This window comes from Theropithecus gelada, chromosome 20 (assembly GCF_003255815.1).
Source record: "Theropithecus gelada isolate Dixy chromosome 20, Tgel_1.0, whole genome shotgun sequence".
Lineage (NCBI taxonomy): Eukaryota > Metazoa > Chordata > Mammalia > Primates > Cercopithecidae > Theropithecus > Theropithecus gelada.
Genome location: NC_037688.1, coordinates 31,724,045 through 31,746,203, shown reverse-complemented (window position 1 = coordinate 31,746,203; position 22,159 = coordinate 31,724,045). Strand labels below are relative to the sequence as shown.

The 22,159-nt window shown below is 53.5% G+C and overlaps 1 protein-coding gene across 3 annotated transcripts in view; it reads right to left on the bottom strand.

The window, feature by feature from the left end:
- Positions 1 to 295: 295 nt before the first annotated feature.
- Positions 296 to 22,159, bottom strand: part of ST3GAL2 (ST3 beta-galactoside alpha-2,3-sialyltransferase 2) — a 61,131-nt gene continuing 39,267 nt past the window's right edge. Inside the window, exons 2-8 of one of the 3 annotated variants that reach the window (XM_025371246.1) lie at positions 21,647 to 22,040; positions 19,095 to 20,448; positions 15,527 to 15,720; positions 8,470 to 8,649; positions 3,320 to 3,365; positions 2,936 to 3,055; positions 1,571 to 1,964 (exon numbers count right to left, since the gene is read on the bottom strand). In XM_025371246.1, the coding sequence (XP_025227031.1) occupies positions 1,791 to 1,964; positions 2,936 to 3,055; positions 3,320 to 3,365; positions 8,470 to 8,649; positions 15,527 to 15,720; positions 19,095 to 19,433 (1,053 nt within the window). In that variant the 5' untranslated portion in view covers positions 19,434 to 20,448; positions 21,647 to 22,040 and the 3' untranslated portion in view covers positions 1,571 to 1,790. Of the gene's footprint in view, positions 1,965 to 2,935; positions 3,056 to 3,319; positions 3,366 to 8,469; positions 8,650 to 15,526; positions 15,721 to 19,094; positions 21,589 to 21,646; positions 22,041 to 22,159 lie in introns of those variants that run through there. The other 2 variants (XM_025371247.1, XM_025371245.1) reach the window with 2 other exon arrangements.

Here is a 22,159-nt window from a genome sequence, read left to right as displayed (position 1 = left end):
GGGATGACAGGTGTGAGCCACCATGCCTGGCGGGATTCATGATTTAAAGCAAAAGAAAAAAGAAATAAATTATTCTGCTCAATACTGTTTGGCATAATTGCATTTTCATCTTTTCAACACTCAAAACAGCCTCTTCGGGAAGCATTGAGATGGGAGTGACAAAACTGGCTGGGGCCTAGCTCTCTAAAACGGTGGAGGAGGGGGGGGCGCCCTGAGAGAGGCATTCTAGCCTCACCCCAATCACCCCTATTTTTACTCTTCCTACTTTCGGAATTGGAAAGAACGACACTCGAGCTAGGTTCGAATATATTAACTTTCAGGGCCCACTGCCCATCCCAACCCTCCCCTAACAAAGTCCCCTGCCGGTCCCTGTTCCCCCAGCCAGCTGCAGGAACCTACCAACAGCCAGGAGGCTGCCTGGTGGTGTCAACTAAAAAGAGGGAGCGTCTGCGCCGTCACTGTTGGGGAGGGGGCTCTATTAGTGGTTTGAGAGCTTCACAGAAGCCTTCCCCCTCCTAAACCTCCCCAGCCTCCAAGGGAGAGAATTCCACCAGCAGCCCCGCTAGGAACCTAAGCTGGGTTCAGCCATGCAAGCAGCTTCCAGGTGGAACCCCGGCCGTAAGCTTCCCAGCCCTTCTGAAGTGGGAGATGGAGAGCAGGGTGGAGGGAGGCGGCCTGCAGCGTGTAAGTCTCCTCTTCCCCGGCCGGCTCCAGGCTGCGGGCTCTGCCAGCTCAGAATTTGCAGAGAATCTGCAGGTCGACCACCCTCGGCAGCTTCAGCTTAACCAAAGTATCAGCCCCAGGCTAACTCTTCCCCAGGCAAGAGGCTATGGGTGGAGGAGGAGGTGCATGCAACAGGCAGCTGGGCCCATCGCCAGCCTCCTTCTGCCGTGCAGCCCCCCCCCCCCCCGAGCCCCCCCAAAAAGGGGGGGGGGGGGGGAGGCGTATGGATGGAATCGGGGACTGTGGACTGTTTTCCAGAGCAACAGGCTGGTGACGCGGCCCCGGGCCCAGGGAGAGGCGCTGAGAAGGCTGCGGGTGAACGGGAGGGCAGAGGGCACACGTGAGAGCACCTTGCACTGGAGGGGACAGGGCTTCCTCGAGCCCTGCCGTCCCCTCCACCTGTCCGGAGTTCGGCCTGGGAGCACCCCACCCCGCAGGGGACGCCACTCCCGGCTTCCTGGAGACGCAGGCGGCCCTGGGGGCGCGGCCGTCCCACAGCGCCGCCGAGGTGGGACTGGAGGTCCCGAGCCCTGAGCCCCGCAGCGACCGCTTTTCTTTGGTGGGTCTGCACGCACCCATCCGGGCAGGCGGGGAAAGGGGCCGGGCGGCCACCTCTCCTGACGCCCGCAGCGACTGCCCGTTCTCCTCCGGGTCTGGCCAGCGATGGAAACGCTCCTCCGGCCGAGCCTCAGGGAAGTGCTTCGCCGAGGCCTGCGCCATGCTCTCCTCCTCAGAAAGCGTGAAAGAAAACCCTAACCCAAAGCATGAGGGAGTGGGGATTGAGCGGCCGCCGGCCCGCCCCCGAAGGCCATTGATTGGAGGAGACTGGACACAGCGCCAGAGGTTCTCCTTGAGTCGCATGATTGCCTGGGACAAACAGAAGCTCCGCCCGACCGCAGCGCAGATTAGTGCCAGGCCCGGCCGGTCCCCAGTGTCTCGTGATTGGCGGGGCGCAGCGGACGCCCCCGGGGCTGCAGCATGATTGGTCCTGGGTTGCGGGTCCCGGGTCCCTGGTCGGAGCGCCGGCACCTAACAGATGTGCCGGGAGGGTCGCGGTGAGGCCCGGCTCAGTTGCCCCGGTAGACTTCGATCTTGCTGGCCTTGGCCAGCATATCGATGATATGGGCCTCGAAGTCCGCGTCGTGCACGCCAGTCTTCCGGAACTCGCCCGCGTACCGGTTGTTCTCCCAGTAGTGGTGCCAGTTGCCCCGGCTGTCGGCCCCGAACCCGTACACGTTCACCTGCGGGGAAGCGCAGCGCAGCGTCACCCCAGGCGGTGACCCAGAGAACGGCGCAGGGCGGGCTCGGGATGACAGAGAGGAGAGGGGAGCGGGAGGCTCCAGGGAGATGCGGGCGCCCCCAGGCCTGGCCTAAGAACATGGACTCACATGGGGACACCACCTTCCCTTTGCAGTTGTCCTTCCTCTGCAGCCCTTGCTAATTCCTTTTTTTTTTTCTTTCTTTTTAAATGGAGTACTTTGATCAGCACCACTCAATGAAGCACTTGCCGGCAACGTGGGCGTGCTGGGCCTCAGCTCTTGCTCTTCGTGGCAGGGCAACCCTGGTCACTGGTGGAACGGGTTCTCTGAACGACTAAGCTCCATTTTTACACAAAGCAGGCCTGGGGCTCAGAGCTGGTGGGGGCAGCCGTCCAGATGGAATTCAACTACATACACTCTCCATTCTATTTATGTTTTGTTGTTGTTGTTTTCTTTTTCATTCTGTCACCCAGGCTAGAGTAAAATGCCGCTATCTCGGCTCACTGCAACCTACACCTCCTGGGTTCAAGTGATTCTCCTGCCTCAGCCTCCCGAGCAGCTGAGATTACAGGCGTGCCCCACCACGCCTGGCTAATTTTTTGTATTTTTACTAGAGATGGGGCTTCACCATGTTGGCCAGTTTGGTCTTGAACTCTTGACCTCAAGTAATCCACCCACCTCAGCCTCCCAAAATGCTGGGATTACAGGCGTCAGCCACCACGGGGTCAATAACTTAACTTTTTAATGAAGAGATTTTGGATTTAGTAGAATCATGAAAGCAGAAACATTTGGGAAAGGCATAGCTATACTTTATAGCCTAGAGATGGGGAAAACCAAGGCCACATGAATTCTGCCTACAGAAGCACATTCCTCTGTTAGCCTACTAAGACCTCAGAAGGCCTGCACTCCTCTGTTCCATGGGTTCCCACCACCCACACCACGGGCCTACCCACCTCATCACACACATGCAGGGCAAAGAAGAGCACCAGCATCCCCGTGGAAGGGTACCGCCCATGATGCTCTGTCCACCGGTCATGGATATACTTGAAGAAGGCTGGGTTGTAGATCTGGACCTGGGAGAAGAAGAGATGACAGGTATATGAGGGGTTTAGGGGCAGAGATTCAGGCTAGACTGAGCGGCTTCTACTTGTCTATGCCTGTCAGCAGACCTGTGCATGTGTCTCCTGAATCGTGTGGCACCTGCTGGGGTCAGGCATCTGGGCAGATGGGGACCCTGAGGTTCTGGAGGGGAACTGGAACACCTGAGCTACAGGACCAGGCGCACAGGCTGGGCCAGCACTGTTTCCACTGAGGTGCGGAGGAAGTGGGGAGCTTACCTTTTCTTTATCCACTCGAAGGAAGGACTTCACTGGGGCATAGGTGCTGTAAGCAAATAGAAAGAAATGTAACATTTCAGGCCAGGCGCGGTGGCTCATGCCTACAATCCCAGCACTTTGGGAGGCCGAGGCAGGTGGATTACCTCAGGCCAGGAGTTCGAGGCCAGCCTGACCAACATGGTGAAACCCCATCTCTACTAAAAAAAAAAAAAAAATTAGCTGGGCTTGGTGGAGCACGGCTGTCATCCCAGCTACTTGGGAGGCTGAGGTTTCAGTGAGCCAAGATCACACCACTGCACTCCAGCCTGGGTGACAGAGTGAGACTCTGTCAAAAAAAAAAAAGGAGAGAAGGGGAGGGGAGAAAGGAAAGGAGAAGGGAAAGGAAGAAAAGATAACATTTCAGGTGGCCCCATGGCTCCTAGGGATGCCCCCCATGCCAGGCCTGAGCAATGTCAGCCCCACAACTTCCAGACTGCTCTGCTTCTAGACTACTCTCCTGTGGCTTGTTCATCACTGCCATGCCTTGCTCCAAAGCCTTCAATGCTCCCCATGGCATCCAAGATAAAATGGGGATGTTTTAGGCAAGCAATGGGGCCGTCCCTAGTCCAGCCCCAACCTTCTTCTCCTAGCTCTGTGCTCCAGTAGAGCTGGCAATCATCTCCAATCCACCATGTCTCTGCTCTCACCCCTGCTCTTGATCCACTCCCCTCAGGCTTCCCAGACCACACCTCCCTGTAGCCAGCCATGGCGCCCGTAACCTACATGCCCTTCTCTGAGTGTCTATGGTACTTCAACTCTACTGCACCCATTTTAGCCCTCAGGTCTCCCAAACATGAGATAATGAACATCCTAAAGTCAGGAAACTGTAACTCATTACTTCTGTGTTTATAAAATACATGGTGATGATACCCAAAAGGTAGAACACAAACCAAGTGTCCTTGAAGGATAAACAGATAAACAAAATGGGTATATCCCTACATTGGCATAGTATTCAGCCTTCAAAAAACAGGAAATTCTGACACATGCTACAATATGGATGAACTATGAGGACATTATGCTAAGTAAAGTAAGTCAGACAAAAGGACAAATACTGTTATGATCCCACTTACATGAGGCATAAAGAACAGTCAAATCAGGCCGGGTGTGGTGGCTCACGCCTGTAATCCCAGCACTTTGGGAGGCCAAGTTGGGTGGATCACCTGAGGTCAGGAGTTCGAGACCAGCCTAGACAATGTGGTGAAACCCCGTCTCTAGTAAAAACACAAAAATTGGCCGGGCTCAGTGGCTCATGCCTGTAATCCCAGCACTTTGGGAGGCCAAGGTGGGCGGATCACGAGGTCAGGAGATCGAGACCATCCTGGTTAACATGGTGAAACCCCGTCTCTACTAAAAATACAAAAAATTAGCCGGGCATGGTGACGGGCGCCTGTAGTCCCAGCTACTCGGGAGGCTGAGGCAGGAGAATGGCGTGAACCTGGGAGGCGGAGCTTGCAGTGAGCCGAGATCGCGCTACTGCACTCCAGCCTGGGCGACAGAGCGAGACTCCATCTCAAAAAAAAAAAACAAACACAAAAATTAGCTGGGCGTGGTGGCCCATGCCTGTAGTCCCAGCTACTGGTGAGGCTGAGGCATGACAATTGCTTGAATCTGGGAGGCAGAGGTTGCAGTGAGCCGAGATCATGCCATTGCACTATAGCCTGGGCAACAGAGCAAGACTCAGGCTCAAAAACAAACAGGCGGCCGGGCGCAGTGGCTCAAGCCTGTAATCCCAGCACTTTGGGAGGCCGAGACGGGCGGATCACAAGGTCAGGAGATCGAGACCATCCTGGCTAACCCGGTGAAACCCCGTCTCTACTAAAAAATACAAAAAACTAGCCGGGCGAGGTGGCGGGCGCCTGTAGTCCCAGCTACTCTGGAGGCTGAGGCAGGAGAATGGCGTGAACCCGGGAGGCGGAGCTTGCAGTGAGCTGAGATCCGGCCACTGCACTCCAGCCTGGGCGACAGAGCGAGACTCCGTCTCAAAAAAAAAAAAAAAAAACAAACAGGCTGGGCGCGGTGGCTCATGCCTGTAATCCCAGCACTTTGGGGGGCTGAGGTGGGCGGATCACGAGGTCAGGAGATACAGACCATCCTAGCTAACATGGTGAAACCCTGTCTCTACTACAAATACAAAAAATCAGCTGGGCGTGGCGGCGCTTGCCTGTAATCTCAGCTACTTGGGAGGCTGAGACAAGGAGAATCGCTTGAACCCAGGAGGCGGAGGTTGCAGTGAGCCGAGGTGGCACCACTGCACTCCAGACTGCGCGACAGAGTGAGACTCCATCTCCAAAAACAAACAAACAAACAAACAAGAATAGTTAAATCATAGAGACAGAAAGTAGAATAAGGTTACCTGGGGTTCAGAGGAAAATAGAGAGTTAGTGTTTAATGTGTACAGTTTCCATTTGGGATAATGAAAACGTTCTAGAAATGGACACTGGTGATGGCTATACAATAATGTGAATATACTTAACGTTACTGAGCTTTACACTTAAAAACAGTTAAAATGATAAATGTTATATTGTGTATATTTTACCACAAAACAAAAATATATGGTGAGACAGAGTGGATTAATGGTTGCCTAGGGCTGGGGTGGGAGGAGTGGGGAGTGATGGCTTAGGGACCCAGGGGTATCTTCAGATTTTTATCTTTAGATGAAAGACCCTTAGAACATGAAAACGTTCTTTTTTTTTTTTTTTTTTTTTAGGGAAGAGCCTCGCTTTGTTGCCCAGGCTGGAGTGCAGTGGCACAATCTGAGCACACTGCAACCTCTCTCTGCCTCCCAGGTTCAAGCGATCCGATCCTCCCACCTCATTCTCAAGTGGCTAAGACTACAGGAGCGTGCCACCATGTCTGGCTAATTTTTGTATTTTTTGTAGAGACAGTTTCGCCATGTTGCCCAAGGTAGTCTCGAACTCGGGCTCAAACAATCCCCCCGTCCTTGGCCTCCTAGAGTGCTGGGATTACAGGTGTGAGCCACTGCATCCAGCAGAACATGAAAATGTTTTTGTTTGTTTGTTTTTTTTTTTTTTGAGACAGAGTCTCTGTTGTCAGGCTGGAGTGCAGCGGCACAATCTCATCTCACTGTAACCTCTGCCTCCCGGGTTCGAGCGATTCTCCTGCCTCAGCCTCCTGAGTAGCTGGGACTACAGGCGCCTGCCACCACACCCAGCTATTTTTTATATTTTTAGTAGAGACAGGGTTTCACCATGTTGGCCAGGATGGTCTCAATCTCTTGACCTTGTGATCTGCCTGCATCAGCCTCCCAAAGTGCTGGGATTACAGGTATGAGCCACCGCACCCGGCCAAAAAATTTATTTTATTTTTTTTGAGACAGAGTTTTGCTCTTGTTGCCTAGGCTGGAGTGCAGTGGCGTGATCTCGGCTCACTGCAACCTCCACCTCCCGAGCTCAAGCGATTCTCCTTTCTCAGCCTCCTGAGTAGCTGGGATTACAGGTGCATGCCATCACGCCTAGCTAATTTTTGAATTTTTAGTAGAGACGAGGTTTCATCATGTGGGCCAGGCTGGTCTCGAACTCCTGACCTCGTAATCCACCTGCCTCGGTATTTTTAGTAGAGACGGGGTTTCACCATGTTGGCCAGGATGGTCTCGATCTCTTGACCTCGTGATCTGCCTGCGTCAGCCTCCCAAGGTGCTGGGATTACAGGTGTGAGCCACAGTGCCCAGCCATGAAAATGTTTTAAAATTAATTGCGGGGCTGGGTGTGGTGGCTCACGCCCTGTAATCCCAGCACTTTGGGAGGCTGAGGTGAGCAGATCATCTGAGGTCAGGAGTTCGAGATCAGCCTGGCCAACCTGACGAAACCCCATCTCTACTAAAAATACAAAAATTAGCCAGGTCCATGGTGACATATGCCCCGTAATCCCAGCAACTCGGGAGGCCGAGGCAGGAGAATCGTTTGAACCTGGGAGACGGATGTTACAATGAGCTGAGATTGTGCCACTGCACTCCAGTCTGGGCAACAGAGTGAGACTCTGTTTAAAAAAAAAAAAAAAAAGTAATTGTGGGCCGGATGTGGTGGCTCATGCCTGTAATCTCAACACATTGGGAGCCTGAGATAGGTGGATCACTTGATGTCAGGAGTTTGAGACCAGCCTGGCCAACATGGCAAAACACCATATCTACTAAAAATACAAAAATCAGCCAGGCATGGTGGCATGTAATTCCAGCTACTCAGGAAGCTGAGGCACAAGAATCCCTTAAACTCGGGAGGTAGAGGTTGCAGTGAGCCAAGATCGCCACTGCACTCCAGCCTGGGTGATAGAGTGAGACTCCATCTCAAAAAAATAATTAAAATTAAAAATTAAAATTAACTGTAGCTGTGGTTATACAACTCTGAATATATAAGAAGTTACCAGATTGTACACATTAAATAGGTGAGATGTATGGGATGTGAATCTTATCTTGATAAAGCTGCTAAAAAATATACTTTGTGAACTAGATTTCCCATGGTTCCCAGCTATGATGGGATGACTGCCCCCAAAGAAAGTCCTCAGAAGGCAGAGCTTCCTCAGTCAGAAGCTATCACCCAGAAAGGAGACCAAAATCAGACGGTCTGGTCAGGCGTGGTGGCTTACGCCTCTAATCCCAGCACTGTGGGAGCCCGAGGTAGGAAGACCACCTGAGGTCAGGAGTTCGAGACCAGCCTGACCAACATGAAGAAACCTGTCTCTACCAAAAATACAAAATTAGCGGGGCGTGGTGGTGCATCCCTGTAATCCCAGCTACTCAGGAGGCTGAGGCAGGAGAATTGCTTGAACCCGGGAGGCGGATGTTGCAGTGAGCCAAGATGGCGCCACTGCACTCTGGCCTGGGCAACAAGAGTGAAATTCTGTCTTAAAAAAAAAAAAAAAAAAAAAGATGGTCCTTCCTCATCTTTCCACCATCAGTATGCTACATGTCACCACGCAGAAGGTGACACAGAGCAAGCTGTGTCTTCAGCTCACTCGCCATCTTAGGCCCTCCCTTCTCATCAGCTCCTCTTGGCCAAAATATTCAATGAAAGGAATTCTACAATCTGACCCCTAGGAAGACTCTGCCCAAGGTGGTCCTGTCACCCATATTCTACCCAGGCCAGCAAGAGGCTCACAATCGGATCTGCCCTGTGGACAGGGCGCTGGCAATCCACAGAAGGTCCAGGGCCTTGAAGGGCACCAGCACGAAGCTGACGTTGGCGGGCAGGTTCTTGGCACTCTCAGGGTACATGAAATGGTGGGTGGTTCGGCTGCCAACATCCTGCTCAAAGCCCACGGTTGGCGCCTGATTCATCCTGCAGGGACAAGAGGGTGACATGAGAATCAACTGCCATGGAAACTGGTACAAGATTCTTAGAGGACAGTTCGAAGCCATCCATCAAAAATGCAAACGGGTGTATACTCCAACCAAGCAATTCCATTGCTAGAAATCTAACCTACAAAAATGGTTATGGCCAGGCATGGTGGCTCACGCCTGTAATCCCAGCACTTTGGGAGGCCAAGGTGGGCGGATCACGAGGTCAGGAGATCGAGACCATCCTGGCTAACACGGTGAAACCCCGTCTCTACTAAAAATACAAAAAATTAGTGGGCGTGCTAGCAGACGCCTGTAGTCCCAGCTACTCGGGAGGCTGAAGCTACTCGGGAGGCTGAAGCAGAAGAATGGTGTGAACCCGAGAGGCAGAGCTTGCAGTGAGCCGAGATTGGGCCACTGCACTCCAGCCTGGGTGACAGAGCGAGACTCCATCTCAAAAAAAAAAAAAAAATGGTTACATAAGTGTGCAAAGATGTGTATGAGGATATTCACTGCAGATTATTTACAATAGTAACACTAGAATCAATCAAACAGGTCGAGTGTCGTGGTTCACACCTGTAATCCCAGCACTTTGGGAGGCCAAGGTAGACGGACTGCTTTGAGGCCTGGAATTCGAGACCAGCCTTAGCCAACATGGTGAAACCCCATCTTTACTAGAGAAAAAAATACAAAATTAGCCTGGCATAGTGGCATATACCTTTAATCCCAGCAACCTGGGAAGCTGAGGCAGGAGATGTGCTTGAACCCTGAGGCAGAGACTGCAGTGAGCCGAGATCGCACCACTGCACTCCAGCCTGGGTGACAGAACAAGACTGTCTCCAAAAAAAAAGGTTACTCTCAGAGTAACTTTGGGGGCTTAACTCATTTTTTTTACTGTATACATTTTTATTTATTTACTTTAACTATTATTTTTGAGATAGGGTCTCACTCTGTTGCCCAGGCTGGAGTGCAGTGGTGCTATCTTGGCTCACTGCAACCTCCACCTCTGCCTCCCAGGTTCAAGCAATTCTCCTTCCTCAGCTTCCTGAGTAGATGGGACTACAAGCATGTGCCAGCGCGCCCAGCTAATTTTTTGGTGTTTTTTTTTTTTTTTTTTTTTTTTTGAGACGGAGTCTCGCCCTGTCGCCCAGGCTGGAGTCCAATGTTGTGATCTCAGCTTACTGCAACCTCCACCTCCCAGGTTCAAGGGATTCTCCTGCCTCAGCCTCCCGAGACCTCAAGTGATCTGCCTGCCTCAGCCTCCCAGACTGCTGGGATTACAAGCGTGACCCACCACACCCAGCCACTTTTGTATTTTTAGTAGAAAAGTGGTTTTGCCATGTTGGCCAGGCTGGTCTCAAACTCCTGGCCTCAGGCAATCTGCCTGCCTCGGCTTCCCAAAGTGTTGGGATTACAGTCCCGAGCCACCACGCCCAGCCCTGTTTGTTTTTTAAGTCTCACTCTGTCACTCAGGCTGGAGTGCAATGCCATCATCATGGCTCACTGCAGTCTCGACCTCCTGGGTTCAATCAATCCTCCAGCTTCAGCCTCCTGAGCAGCTGGGACCACAGGCGTGCATCACCATGCCCGTTTTGTTTTCTGTTTTGTACAGATAGGGGTCTCACTATGTTGTCCAGGCTGGTCTCAATCTCCTGAACTCAAGCAACCCTCCTGCCTCAGCCTCCTGAGTAGCCGGGACGACAGGCAGATGACACCAGGCCTGGCCTTTTATAATTTTTAAAAGAAAGAACTTTTAAAGAACAGCCTTCCACAGCTTCCACCTTACTTGGCTGTTCTGCCTCTTTCCTGTAAGATGGTGAAAGAAAGATAGGAAGTTCAAGCCTTCCCTCAGGCCCTGGGCTGGATGGAAGCCTCTGTCCTGCCACCTACTACCACCCTATTCCTGTCTGCCGCCTTAAGACCCTGTCTGCCCTTCCACTCCAAGGCCAAGAGAAATGTCCCAAGTTCTCACGGTCTGCCCTTGCTATCTCTCTGGTGATGTGCAATGTCCCCTCTCTTCTGCTGCTGTCTGAACAGAGGGGACATTGCTGTGGCTCCTGTCTAGAAACCCTCTCTGTGAGTATAATAAGCCAAGAAGGAGTCTCGCTCTGTCGCCCAGGCTGGAGTGCAGTGGCGTGATCTCGGCTCACTGCAAGCTCTACCTCCTGGATACACGCCATTCTCCTGCCTCAGCCTCCCGAGTAGCTGGGACTACAGGTGCCCGCCACCGCGCCGGGCTAATTTTTTGTATTTTTAGTAGAGACAGGGTTTCACCATGGTCTCGATCTCGTGATGCGCCTGCCTCGGCCTCCCAAAGTGCTGGAATTACAGGCGTGAGCCACTGCGCCCGGCCCCACTTCCTTTCAATTTATGCAAAATACAAGACAAGTAAAAACCAAAGCTCCCCTTTTTAGTATGCATCTTACGTAACAGGTGAACCAGGTTTAAATACAAACCTATTGGTCTTTTTTTTCTGTTATGACTGTTTACCTTGTGGAATCATGACTACCAAGGCAGGGTGATCATAACCTGGCCCTCCACTAGGAGCACAGGGACCCAGGGAGGGAGGGAGCGCAGTCCCTAGGTGGCTCTCCCGGCTTTTTATGCCAGTTCTGTAAAACCAGCACAAACATTCCCTGTCCTTACAGTGGCTGGCAGCAGCTAGCTGGCCTTGGTGAGGACTTGCTGTGTTGCAGGGGCTGCCACGCTATCTTCATCAAGGACGGGACTGGGGAGGACAGTGGGCTGTGCTGTCCCCTTGCCCTGCCGGTCACATCGCTGTGCCCCCTACCTCTCATTTTCCCTTGAGGGTCTGGAGGGTGCTTTGGGGTTGGAGGTCTCAAAACCTAGAGGACATCTGTGTTCCTAACCACTTTGTTCTAGCTAGCTTCAAGCAGATACCTAGAATTTCTTCCAGAGAAACTAACATGCTCTGTCTCCAGAACAGGGATCTAGTTCCTGCCTCTCCCCCAAATTCATGTCTTTCAGTGAACTGCCCCTTTGAGCCCAGTCTTTAGGGTTTAGAGATCCTGTCTCCTAGAAGAGCCAAGAAGTATCTTTCCCACCCATGAATAACTCTTAACAGCTTGTGGGCTGCCGAACTCCCCACACAGGCATTGGGGTCCTACGGTCACACTGACGCAGTCTGGACCTGCCTCCTGCCAAGCACCATGGGGCCTGTGAGGAACAGAGCAGTTGGAGAGGAAGCCTTAACAGGGTATGTCAGAGCCAGAAGTGTGTCTCAGCTGCCCAGGGTATGGCAGGGGTAAGCAGGAGGTGGAGGAATTGGGCTGGTGACACAGGCTGGCCGGGGCCTGGGTGGGGCAGGAGCTAGGATCAAGGTATGCTCTTTTTCTTTTTTTTTTTTTTTTTTTTTTGAGACAGAGTCTCGCTCTGTCACCCAGGCTGGAGTGCAGTGGTGCGATCTCGGCTCACTGCAAGCTCCGCCTCCCGGGTTCACGCCATTCTCCTGCCTCAGCCTCCCGAGTAGCTGGGACTACAGGCGCCCACAACCGCGCCTGGCTAATTTTTTGTATTTTTAGTAGAGACGGGGTTTCACCGTGGTCTCGATCTCCTGACCTTGTGATCCGCCCGCCTCGGCCTCCCAAAGTGCTGGGATTACAGGCGTGAGCCACTGCGCCCGGCCGGTATGCTCTTTTTCTTCTCCCTTTTTTTTTTTTTAAATAGAGATGGGGTTTCGCCATGTTGCCCAAGCTGGCTTCGAACTCCTGGGCTCAATCAGTCCTCTCGCCTCAGCCTCCCAAAGTAGTGGGATTACAGGCGTGAGCCACCGTGCCCAGCCAAGGTGTACACTTGAGAGGACCTAAGAAACAAACTTCATCTCACCAGAGATGGTGAGGCCAAGAGATTCTGCAGAGCACAGGGCTGCATCCAGCCCAGGCTGGCTTCTGAAGACCCACCTTCTACAGCGACTTGGCAGCCCGAGCTGTCATGAAGTCCCCATGGGACCTGTCAGCCAGGGTCACCCTGCCTCCAGGCTGGCCGTGCTACAGAGCCTGGCCCTCCCTCACTTCCCCTGTGGCTGGCCAGTCACCAGCTTCGAAATATCTGGGAATGAAGGGAGCAAGACGTCCCAAAAGATGTTTCACAGCCTCCACAGGAAAGGGAAGGAACATGGCACTCTAACAGGGACGAGGTTTTGTTTCAAGGCTCTGATTCATCCTGGAGAAGCCACGCCCTGGAAAGGGGCCAGAGCAGGACAAGGAGTATGAGCTGCATCTCTGGGACTCGGGAACACGGCATTCTAGAAATCTATCTGTCCCTGGCTGCCTCCAGCAGCTAAAGAAGTATTCAGACCAGGGCGCAAGTGGGGTGTGTACTCCCTGGTTAGGACATGCTGTTGGCTGCCTAGTCTCCTTCACTCCTGCATGTATCTGTGGCACGCCTCCTGTCTAGAGGGCACTGTTCTCGGAGTTGTGGATGGATCTGCAGGCCAACTGAGGCAAGATCAGCTTAACTGGACTTGAAGCGGTCCACAGGGCTCAGAGGACAAAGAGGAGGAGGGAATGGCAGCGAGGTGGGCGGGGCACAGGTGGATCAGGCCATCATCTTGCTGTAACTCAGTTCAGCCCTCCAGTGGGTCTTGCTTCCAGGACCATTGGTTCCAAACTTGGATATGCCTACAATTGGAGTCACCCCCAGTGCCATCTGTTGTTTTTGTTTTTGAGATAGGGTCTTGCTCTGTTGCCCAGGCTAGAGTGCAGTGGTGCCATCACAGCTCACCACAGCCTCAAACTCTTGGGCTCAAATGATCCTCCTGCCTTAGCCTCCCGAGTAGCTAGGACTACAGGCTCACACCAGCAAGCCCAGCTTATCCACTGCCAGCCAGTTCCTTAGACCAGCAGATGGCCAATTACTACCCAGGTCACCCCTTCCAGAAAGTGATTCTGGGGTCCACTCTATACCACCCCACTTCCTTACCTGGCCCCCGGGAGGAAGCATTTATAAATTTTTTTTTTTTTTTTGAGACAGTTTCTCCCTTGTTGCCCAGGCTGGAGCGCAATGGCATGATCTTGGTTCACTACAACCTCCGCCTCCTGGGTTCAGACGATTCTCCTGCCTCAGCCTCCTGAGTAGCTGGGATTATAGTTATGCACCACCATGCCCGGCTAATTTTTGTATTTTTAGTAGAGATGGGATTTCACCATGTTCGCCAGGCTGGTCTTGAACTCCTGACCTTAGGTGATCTGCCTGCCTCGGCCTCCCAAAGTGCTGGGATTACAGGCGTGAGCTGCCGCGCCCAGCCTTATAAATTTCTTTCTGCAGCCCCGCCTGACAGTACCGGCCAGGAAACTTACAGCCAGTCCTTTTGGGCCTGCAGGGCTTCCACCCAGGAGCTTCCTGACCATCACGTAGGTGCCTGCCCAGTGAAAGCTCAAACCTGATGCAGGTGCTTCAGGCAGCTGAGAGCACTGTCCTGGGCTTTCCGAGTGCCCAGAGCTGCATGGAAGTGACAGATCCCTCAATTCCCAACCTGGCCATGGTGTCTGGAAAGAGAAGAGGCCCCTCTAACACCAGTTCCCATGCCATCTCTCTCCCATTGGGTTATCAGCAGTTGGAGGATATGGATATCCTCAGGTGGTTCCAGGGTCCTGGACAGGGTCCAGTCCATCCTGTTCACCCTCCCACTTGCACCATTTCCCAACATGAGGAAGGTCTTACATGGAATGCTGAATGCCTCCGAGACATATTGCTGCCTTTGTGTTGCTATGGAGACAGTAACAGTTTCTAAGACAAAGCCCTTCCTTCTGCCTCCTGGGAAACCTGGTCTTTCTGCAATGCTCAGCCTAAGAGATGAGTGAAAACTGGGCATTGGCAGGATCTCGGTTCTTCAGGCTCTTCCTCCATCAAGGAGTTGGGTAGAAGGATCCCCACTGTGGCATTTCTTGTCCCCAGCCAAGTCAAGGGGGGACATCAGAAAACACAGGCTCTGGAGCAGAGCAAGCAGCCCATGTTCAGGTTGCGAGCCTGCCCCCGTTCCCTGTTCATGCCCAGGCCTTCGCTGCAGAGTCTCGGTCAGGACTGAACGCCCTCCCAACTCTTCTCCCCTCCTCACGGCGGGGAATAGACGTCTTGGGAATGAATGAGCCCCAGAGCAAATACCAAACAGCTCCTTTTAGCACCCACGACATCTGCATTCCATGCATCTGCCAGAGAGAATCACCTGCTGCTGAGAAGCAGGATGCTAGCTGGGCTTGGGGCCCTCACTCGCTCAGCTGCTGAGGGGATGAGGAGGACAGGGCCGGCTTCTGATGGGAATTTTTGTTTTTGAGACAGTGTCTCAGTCTATTGCCCAGGCTGGAGTGAACTGGTACAATCATAGCTCACTGTAGCCTCGAATCCCTGGGTTCAAGCAATCCTCCTGCCTCAGCCACCCCAGTAGATGGGAATACAGACACACACCACAATGCCCAGCTAATCTTTAAAAATTTTTTGCAGACACAGGGTTTTGCCATGTTACCTAGGCTGGTCTCTAACTCCTGGGGCTCAAGCGATCCTCCCACCTCAGCCTCTCAAAGCACTGGAATTACAGGGATGAGCCACCGTGCCCGGCCTCTGGTGGGATTTTTCACCAAACGTCAGCCAGGAATCGCATGTCAGCTGTTTCCAGAGGAATTCAGAGCATTGGAAACAGAGTGCAGGCCTCAAGCAAAGCTTAGATTTGGGATTCTGGCTCCCCATCCACCCCAAACAGGCAAAGGAGAGAGCTCCAAGCCTGCTATGAAAGACGCTGGGAGGCAGGGCCCCAGAGCACATTGGTAACTGGCAGCATGCACTCTGCCAGACATGGCAGAGGAGAGCAGTCCCCCTCCCGGAGGCCCGTCCTGGACCCACCCTTGGGCTCCGCAGGGGCTCACCTCATGATGAAGTTGTGTCCGTCCACGTCCTGCCCATAGCCAGAGCCCCGCAGGTTGCCGGAGTTCCCCACCACAGCACAGCGCCGGCACTGGTGGGGGTCCCGGAAGCGGTAGGGGTTCTCGCCGGGCACTATTTGGAACAGCTTCTCCAGCACCTCGTTGGTGTTCTGTGATTTGAACTGGGGCTGCAGCATCTATGGAAGGGAGAGGAAGACGGAAAATGAGGAAGGGGAGAGGTGTGTGAAGGAGGAGGGGCCCCATCCTCCCCTCTTCTGCTCTCACTCTCCAGTGCCTGGGCACAGGCCTCTTTATCCAGGGCTCTGCCAGGGAACAGAGATTCTTTCCTCTGGGCAGTGAGGGTCTCTCCCTCTCTCAACGACAGCAAAGTCCCCAGTTGTGAGTGAGTCTCAACGTCTGGAGATTGGGTGCCCTGCTAGTCACGGGTGGCTCTGATGCACTAGGAGGGGCTCTGGATCAAGGTGCCTTTCACACATTCTCTGGGAACCTGCGGGCCTGGGCCACGGAACAGAGCAGCCTCCTTTAGGGGCTCCTTCCTGGTCAGCCTACAGGGGGCGCCCTCAGCACTCAGGCTGAGGACTGGGGTTGCAGAAGCCGCGTCTAGGGCAACAGTCCAGCCACTCCCTGAGCCCCCACCCAGGGAAGGGCAGAGAGGCTGATAATTCTTTCAGAGCCAGAATGGCTGGAATAAAACTGGTGTCCTGGTGTCCCCTCCTACCAGCGAGACCTGTACTAACCAGCTGTTGGTCAAAGACCGTGAAACAAGGCAGCACCAATCAGATGCTTAGGGACCCAGCAGGTACCACACAGGAGTAACGTGGTAGGTAAGGTCCACACCCAACAGATCTGAGCCCCGGCAAAGAAGGGCAACTTCAGCCAACTGTTGCCACGTGGGATCATGAGCCCAGAAGGGCCAAAGTTTCCCATTTTTCAAGAGACAATGAAAGTAAGGATTTTCTCCAGCCTGGGCGACAGAGCGAGACTCCATCCCCCCAAAAAAAAAAAAAGAAAGAAAGTAAGGATTTCATATGAAATAAGAAAAATGAAATCCTGACTTTTCTTTTTTTTTTTTGAGATAGAGTTTCACTCTTGTTGCCCAGGCTGGAGTGCAATGGCACAATCTTGGCTCACCGCAACCTCCGCATCCTGGATTCAAGCGATTCTCCTGCCTCGGCCTCCTGACTAGCTGGAATTACAGGCATGCGCCACCACACCCAGCTAATTTTGTATTTTTAGTAGACATGGGGTTTTTTCATATTGGTCAGGCTGGTCTCGAACTCCCGAACTCAGGTGATCCACCTGCTTTGGCCTCCCAAGGTGTGGGATTTTTTTTTTTTTTTTTTTTTTGAGACAGAGTCTCGCGCTGTCGCCCAGGCTGGAGTGCAGTGGCGCGATCTCGGCTCACTGCAAGCTCCGCCTCCCGGGTTCACGCCATTCTCCTGCCTCAGCCTCCTGAGTAGCTGGGACTACAGGCGCCCACCACCGCGCCCGGCTAATTTTTTGTATTTTTAGTAGAGACGGGGTTTCACTGTGGTCTCGATCTCCTGACCTTGTGATCCGCCCGCCTCGGCCTCCCAAAGTGCTGGGATTACAGGCGTGAGCCACCGCGCCCAGCCAAGGTGTGGGATTACTTTTACTCAAAAGTGTTGGAATTACTTTTACTCAAAAAAAAAAAAAAAACCCACATAAAAATAAAATAAAGCATTCTGTAGATGGAGCCATAACTCAATGGGTTTGTGGGTGAGCAGGGCCTGCTCAGGGGAGATGGGAGATTGATCTGTAGGGAGAGATTGACTCTGAGACAAGAATTCCTATATAAAAATTAGCCAGGTGTGGTGGTGCGTGCCTGTAGTCCCAGCTACTCTGAAGCTGAGGTAGGAGGATCGCTTGAGCCTGGGGGGGGTCAAGGATGCAGTGAACCAAGACTGTGCCACTGCAAAGACAGTGAGAACCTGTATCAAAAAAAGCTGTCACAGTAAGAGCCCACGGGGCTCCTAGTGGCCCTAGCTCTGCAGACCCTGGTCCTTGGGCACTCTGATAGTCTGGGCTGGAAGGCATGTTCTGTGGCATCGTTCTGATAAGCCTGATCACAAGAGCTCATCCCTCACAGCTTGGGAGCCTGCAGGGGCTCAGTGCTGACATGGTTCCACCCATGACATGTGTGGCAACCAGATGGCCTGCAGAGCCTGGGGAGTGACTCCAGAGCCTTGGGGCGAGGCAGAAGGAATTACAAGTAGCAGAAAAGTGATGACTGGAAAGACAGGGAGAACCCCCCAGCCCCACCCCTTCAACTCCCTTAGCCCCTGACGGTTCTTTACATTGCTTGTTTTTTTTTAACTCTAGAATCAGGCAACACTTTATTTCATAAAATAGATTAAGTCTTCCCTACACACCTTTCTTTTCTTTTCTTTTTTTTGAGACAGAGTCTCACGTTGTTGCCCAGGCGGGAGTGCAGTGGCGTGATCTTGGCTCACTGCAACCTCTGCCTCCCAGGTTCAAGCGATTCTCCTGCCTCAGCCTCCTGAGTCGCTGGGATTACAGGCGCCTGCCACCATGCCTGGCTAATTTTTTTTTTTAATTTTTAGTAGACGGGGTTTCAACATGTTGATCAGGCTGGTCTCAAACTCCTGACCTCGTAACCCGTCCAGCTTGGGCTCCCAAAGTGCTGGGATTACAGGCATGAGCCACCGCGCCCAGCCTTCCCTACAAGGCTTTCTTATCCCAGCCTAGTAAAAAGTCTTCCAGCAATTGTAAAGAACCAAGCAAGAAGCTCTGTTATAATGGTATTTACAATTATTTCAGCTGGGCATAGTGGCTCACACCTGTAATCCCAGCACTTTGGAAGGCTGAGGCGGGAGGATCATCTGAGGTCAGGAGTTTGAGACCAGCCTGGCCAACACGGTGAAACCTCGTCTCTACTAAAAATACAAAAAAATTAGCTGAGGGTGGTGGCGCATGCCTGTAATTCCAGCTACTAGGGAGGCTGAGGCAGGAGAATCACTTGAACCCGCAGGCAGAAGTTACAGTGAGCCATCACGGCACCACTGCACTCCAGCCTGGGTGACAAAATGAGACTCCATCTCAAAAAACAAACAAACAAACAAATAGAAAACAATTATTGTGAGTCAATGTTCATAAATTAGGATACTTAGTTTTAAAATCTGGATTTCTGGGTTTACTTAAAAAAAAAACCCAGATCCAGCCTTGTGCAGCAACAACTGCTGGGGCCAAGGGGTGGCTGCCTCCTTCCTCTGGGGCAGGCCCCCCATGGCTGTACTCCTCACTCCCACCTGCTCCCTGTGTCTGTGCTGCCTGCCTGGTCCAGGAGGCATTTCTGGCCTATGCTCAGGTCCTACAGGCACTGGAAAATACTAGTCCACTCCATCAGGTCAATGCTCGCTCTGCCCTTCAGTCATCTGTGATCCTATAAATGGCTTGGTCAAACAGGCATTATACTTTGTCAAGACTCTGGGGGCCAGAAATCCAAGAGGGGGCCCTGAGTGGCTTTAAAACCGGGGACAGATCCCTGGAAGGGGGCAGCAACTCTTACCATCCACCACCTCTGGACATCCGGTGGAAGATCCATGTTCTCTCGGGTCCAGACGGGGGAAATGTTGCCATCAAAGTGGCTGTCAAACCAGTCGGAGGCGCCAGTGTCACCCATGCAGCGGCGACAGGTGCAGCTCTTGCCCGAGAGCCCCTCCTTGCTAAGGCGCTGCAGGCCAGCATAGCCGGGCACCAGCTTCACCCGGTGCGTCCCACCCAGGGCCCCCGAGTCCAGGTAGGGCAGTGTGGCCATGCTGTGGTGCGAGTAGGTGAAGAGTAGGGACATGATGAATACCAGCAAGAAGGCCACAGAGAGGAACCACACCCGCAGGGAGCACTTCATGGTGCCAGCAGGTGGGTGGTGGTCACTGTGGCCACTCCTTTCCCAGCCCACTGAGGGGCCAGCCACAGTGTAGCCTGTCTATTCTGGCACCACATGCAAAGGGCATAGGGGCACGTGCTGTAGCAGGGGACAGTGGCAGGGGTCCCTTGCCACGCTCTCCCTCAATGTGGGGAGAACGCACGTTGGCAGGAGTGACTGTCCTGTCCCTGAGTCAGGTGGGGCCCCTGCTTAGGGCTTCATCGGGTCTGTCACTAGCTGGGCCACAGAGGCTCTGCCTCTCCCGCCACCCTGGTGAGGGGGAGGGCAGTCCATCGCAGCCCTCTAGTCCCTTGGGATTGCTGGCTGCCAGCTCTAGGGGTCCCCCTCTTTGGCGGCTTGAAATAATCCAGTCTGGAGCAGTCGGGGTCCTTGTGGTTCATGAGCAGACAATGAGGCGGCCCCTCGTCCCCGGCAGCGGGGAAGCCCTAGAACTCCAATCACAACAGAGAGCACATGGGCTTCAGGAGACCTGGGTTCCATGCACGTGTCCCACCTCGGCTGGTCCTCCTGGCCCAAAACCTCTGCCAGAGGAGGGAAGCCAAACCCCAGGCCTGAGAGGAGAAAAACGGGAAGGCTGTGAGTGCTGGAAAACTCCGCTGCAGAGATCGAGGTCCTTTTCGTGGTAGGTCCTGCCCTACTGCTTCCCATATGAGGTGCTGGGCCCTTCTCCTCGTGGTCTCACCCCCAGCTGCAGTTGCATAGGGGTCGCAAAGCTCCTACTGTGGCTGTGGGGTCCTCTGGCGTTGGGAACAGCTGCCGTTCAGCGGGGCACTGTGTCCAATACCATCTGGGTCAGGCGAGCGTGTGCTGAGCTCCCCGTCAGGGCCCAGGTCTCCTTCCTGGTACTGCTGGCCCAGGTTCAGCAGCTGCTCTGCCCATCCCCGCTCCCCGGGGCCAGCCTGTCCTGCTGTTAGCTCGCAGTAATCCTGACAGGTTCCCTTTCACATGTCGAGCGCCAGGCTGCCGCAGTGCGACCCTAAAATGGCAGAGAGGAGAAATAATGTGCAGATGAATCGCACGGGCACCAGGCTTTGTCCCAGCACCAGGCTTTGTCCCAACCCCACCCCAAGTCCCATAGGGGACAAAGCTAGCAGCACAGGAGATGCCCACTTAATCAAAGGGTGGACATGACCAAGGGCTCTGCCCTCTAGTTGTACAGATAGCATCACTCTGTGGGACTCCAGGGCCTGGAGGACTAGATTAACCCAGAGTTTTTACTTCTTAGCCAGAAGGTAAAGAAGGAGTCAAGTGATTTTCCCTAAGCCACATGCTGGAAGTATCAGATTTAGAAGGTTCCTAGCTCAGCTATGTACAGTTAGTTTCAGGTGAAACGTCAGAGAAAACAGCCCAGGGAAGATGCCAGGGGACTATGGATGCTGACTGCCCCCACAGCGCTCTTTGGAGCCTGTCAGTGCCTGCAGAGGCCTCTCCCAGTCAGAAGGGAGGGCTGGCCGGTCTCTGACCGCCCCTCTTCTCTCAACTGTGGATTATCAATGAGGCATTGCTGGGTCCACTCAGTGAACCATGAACAGTCCTGTCAGCTCCGACGTTGGGGGAGAACCTGGCTGTGTCAGGAGGTGTGGCTGCTGGGCTTGGTCCTGCCCCGAGACAGCCCTGAGGGCAGTTGCCTACATCCATATGTACATTATGGACAAAGTGAATGCCAGGGTCCCGGGTAGCGCTGACAGCCTAAGGCCCCATGCTGCCCTTCCAGACAAGAACAGGGAGAAGAGGCCACTTGTAGGCAGTTTGGGTCTCAGCCATAAGGAAAGGAGCTCGGATCCATGCCAGGTGCGAGAGAATCACAGCAGGTGAGAGGAACGCTGAGAAGGGAACCCCTGAGCACTGGCTCTGTGCCGTGGGAATCCTGCAAAGCTGGCTGCCTCGCCTCTCCCCAGCTCCCCTCCAAATCCGCCTAGCAGCGCTGCTGACCTAGCCCCTGGGCCTCTCAGCGCAGCCCTGTTCCCGATCCTTGATGAAGTCTCCAGCCCACTTTTGGGGTCTCCTGGCTGCTTCCAGCAGCTGCAGACAAGGCCTCTCAGGCTCTGTGTTCAAGAAACCTAGCTGCCCCTCCATTTGTGGCCACAAAGCCAGCAGGGAATGGAACAAACATATTGCAATAAGGACATTATTCTGGGTGGGAAAATGATGTTCACAAAAGTAGAGGAACTTACCTAAGGTCACGACCTTGTGAATAGAGGTGACTTTGGGATAGGTCAGGGCACAGAAAGGCTGTGGCCTCCCTGAACCACCCAGGGCTCAGGAGTGAGAGGGAAGGAGATGTGGAGTTGGCTTCTCAGGGTCACAAGTGAAGCCCCACCCACAGGCCTCACCAGGGCTCCTGGCTCTAATCCAGAGACCCCAGCAGTACTGGCTCAAAGGTGCTTCTTCCAATGTTCTGCTGTACCCATTTAGCAGATCCCACTCTAGTCATGGCCTTGTCTGAACAGACTGTAGATGGGAAGCCAGGTCCTTGTCTCCTCTCATTCTCCCTCTGCCTGCTGCATGCTCAGCATCTAAGGAAAGAACTCAAGTTCTTTCAGGGTTCCGCTCCCAGCTTCCTGTGACCTGAGGAGAGCCAGTCATGAGGCAGGTGGCCCTGGAAGGCAGTGACTTTGCAGTTGATGGGAGCAAGAGGTCCTGCCTGGGGAGACCTGGTTTCTGGCTAGGCAGTCCTGCAGTGGCCA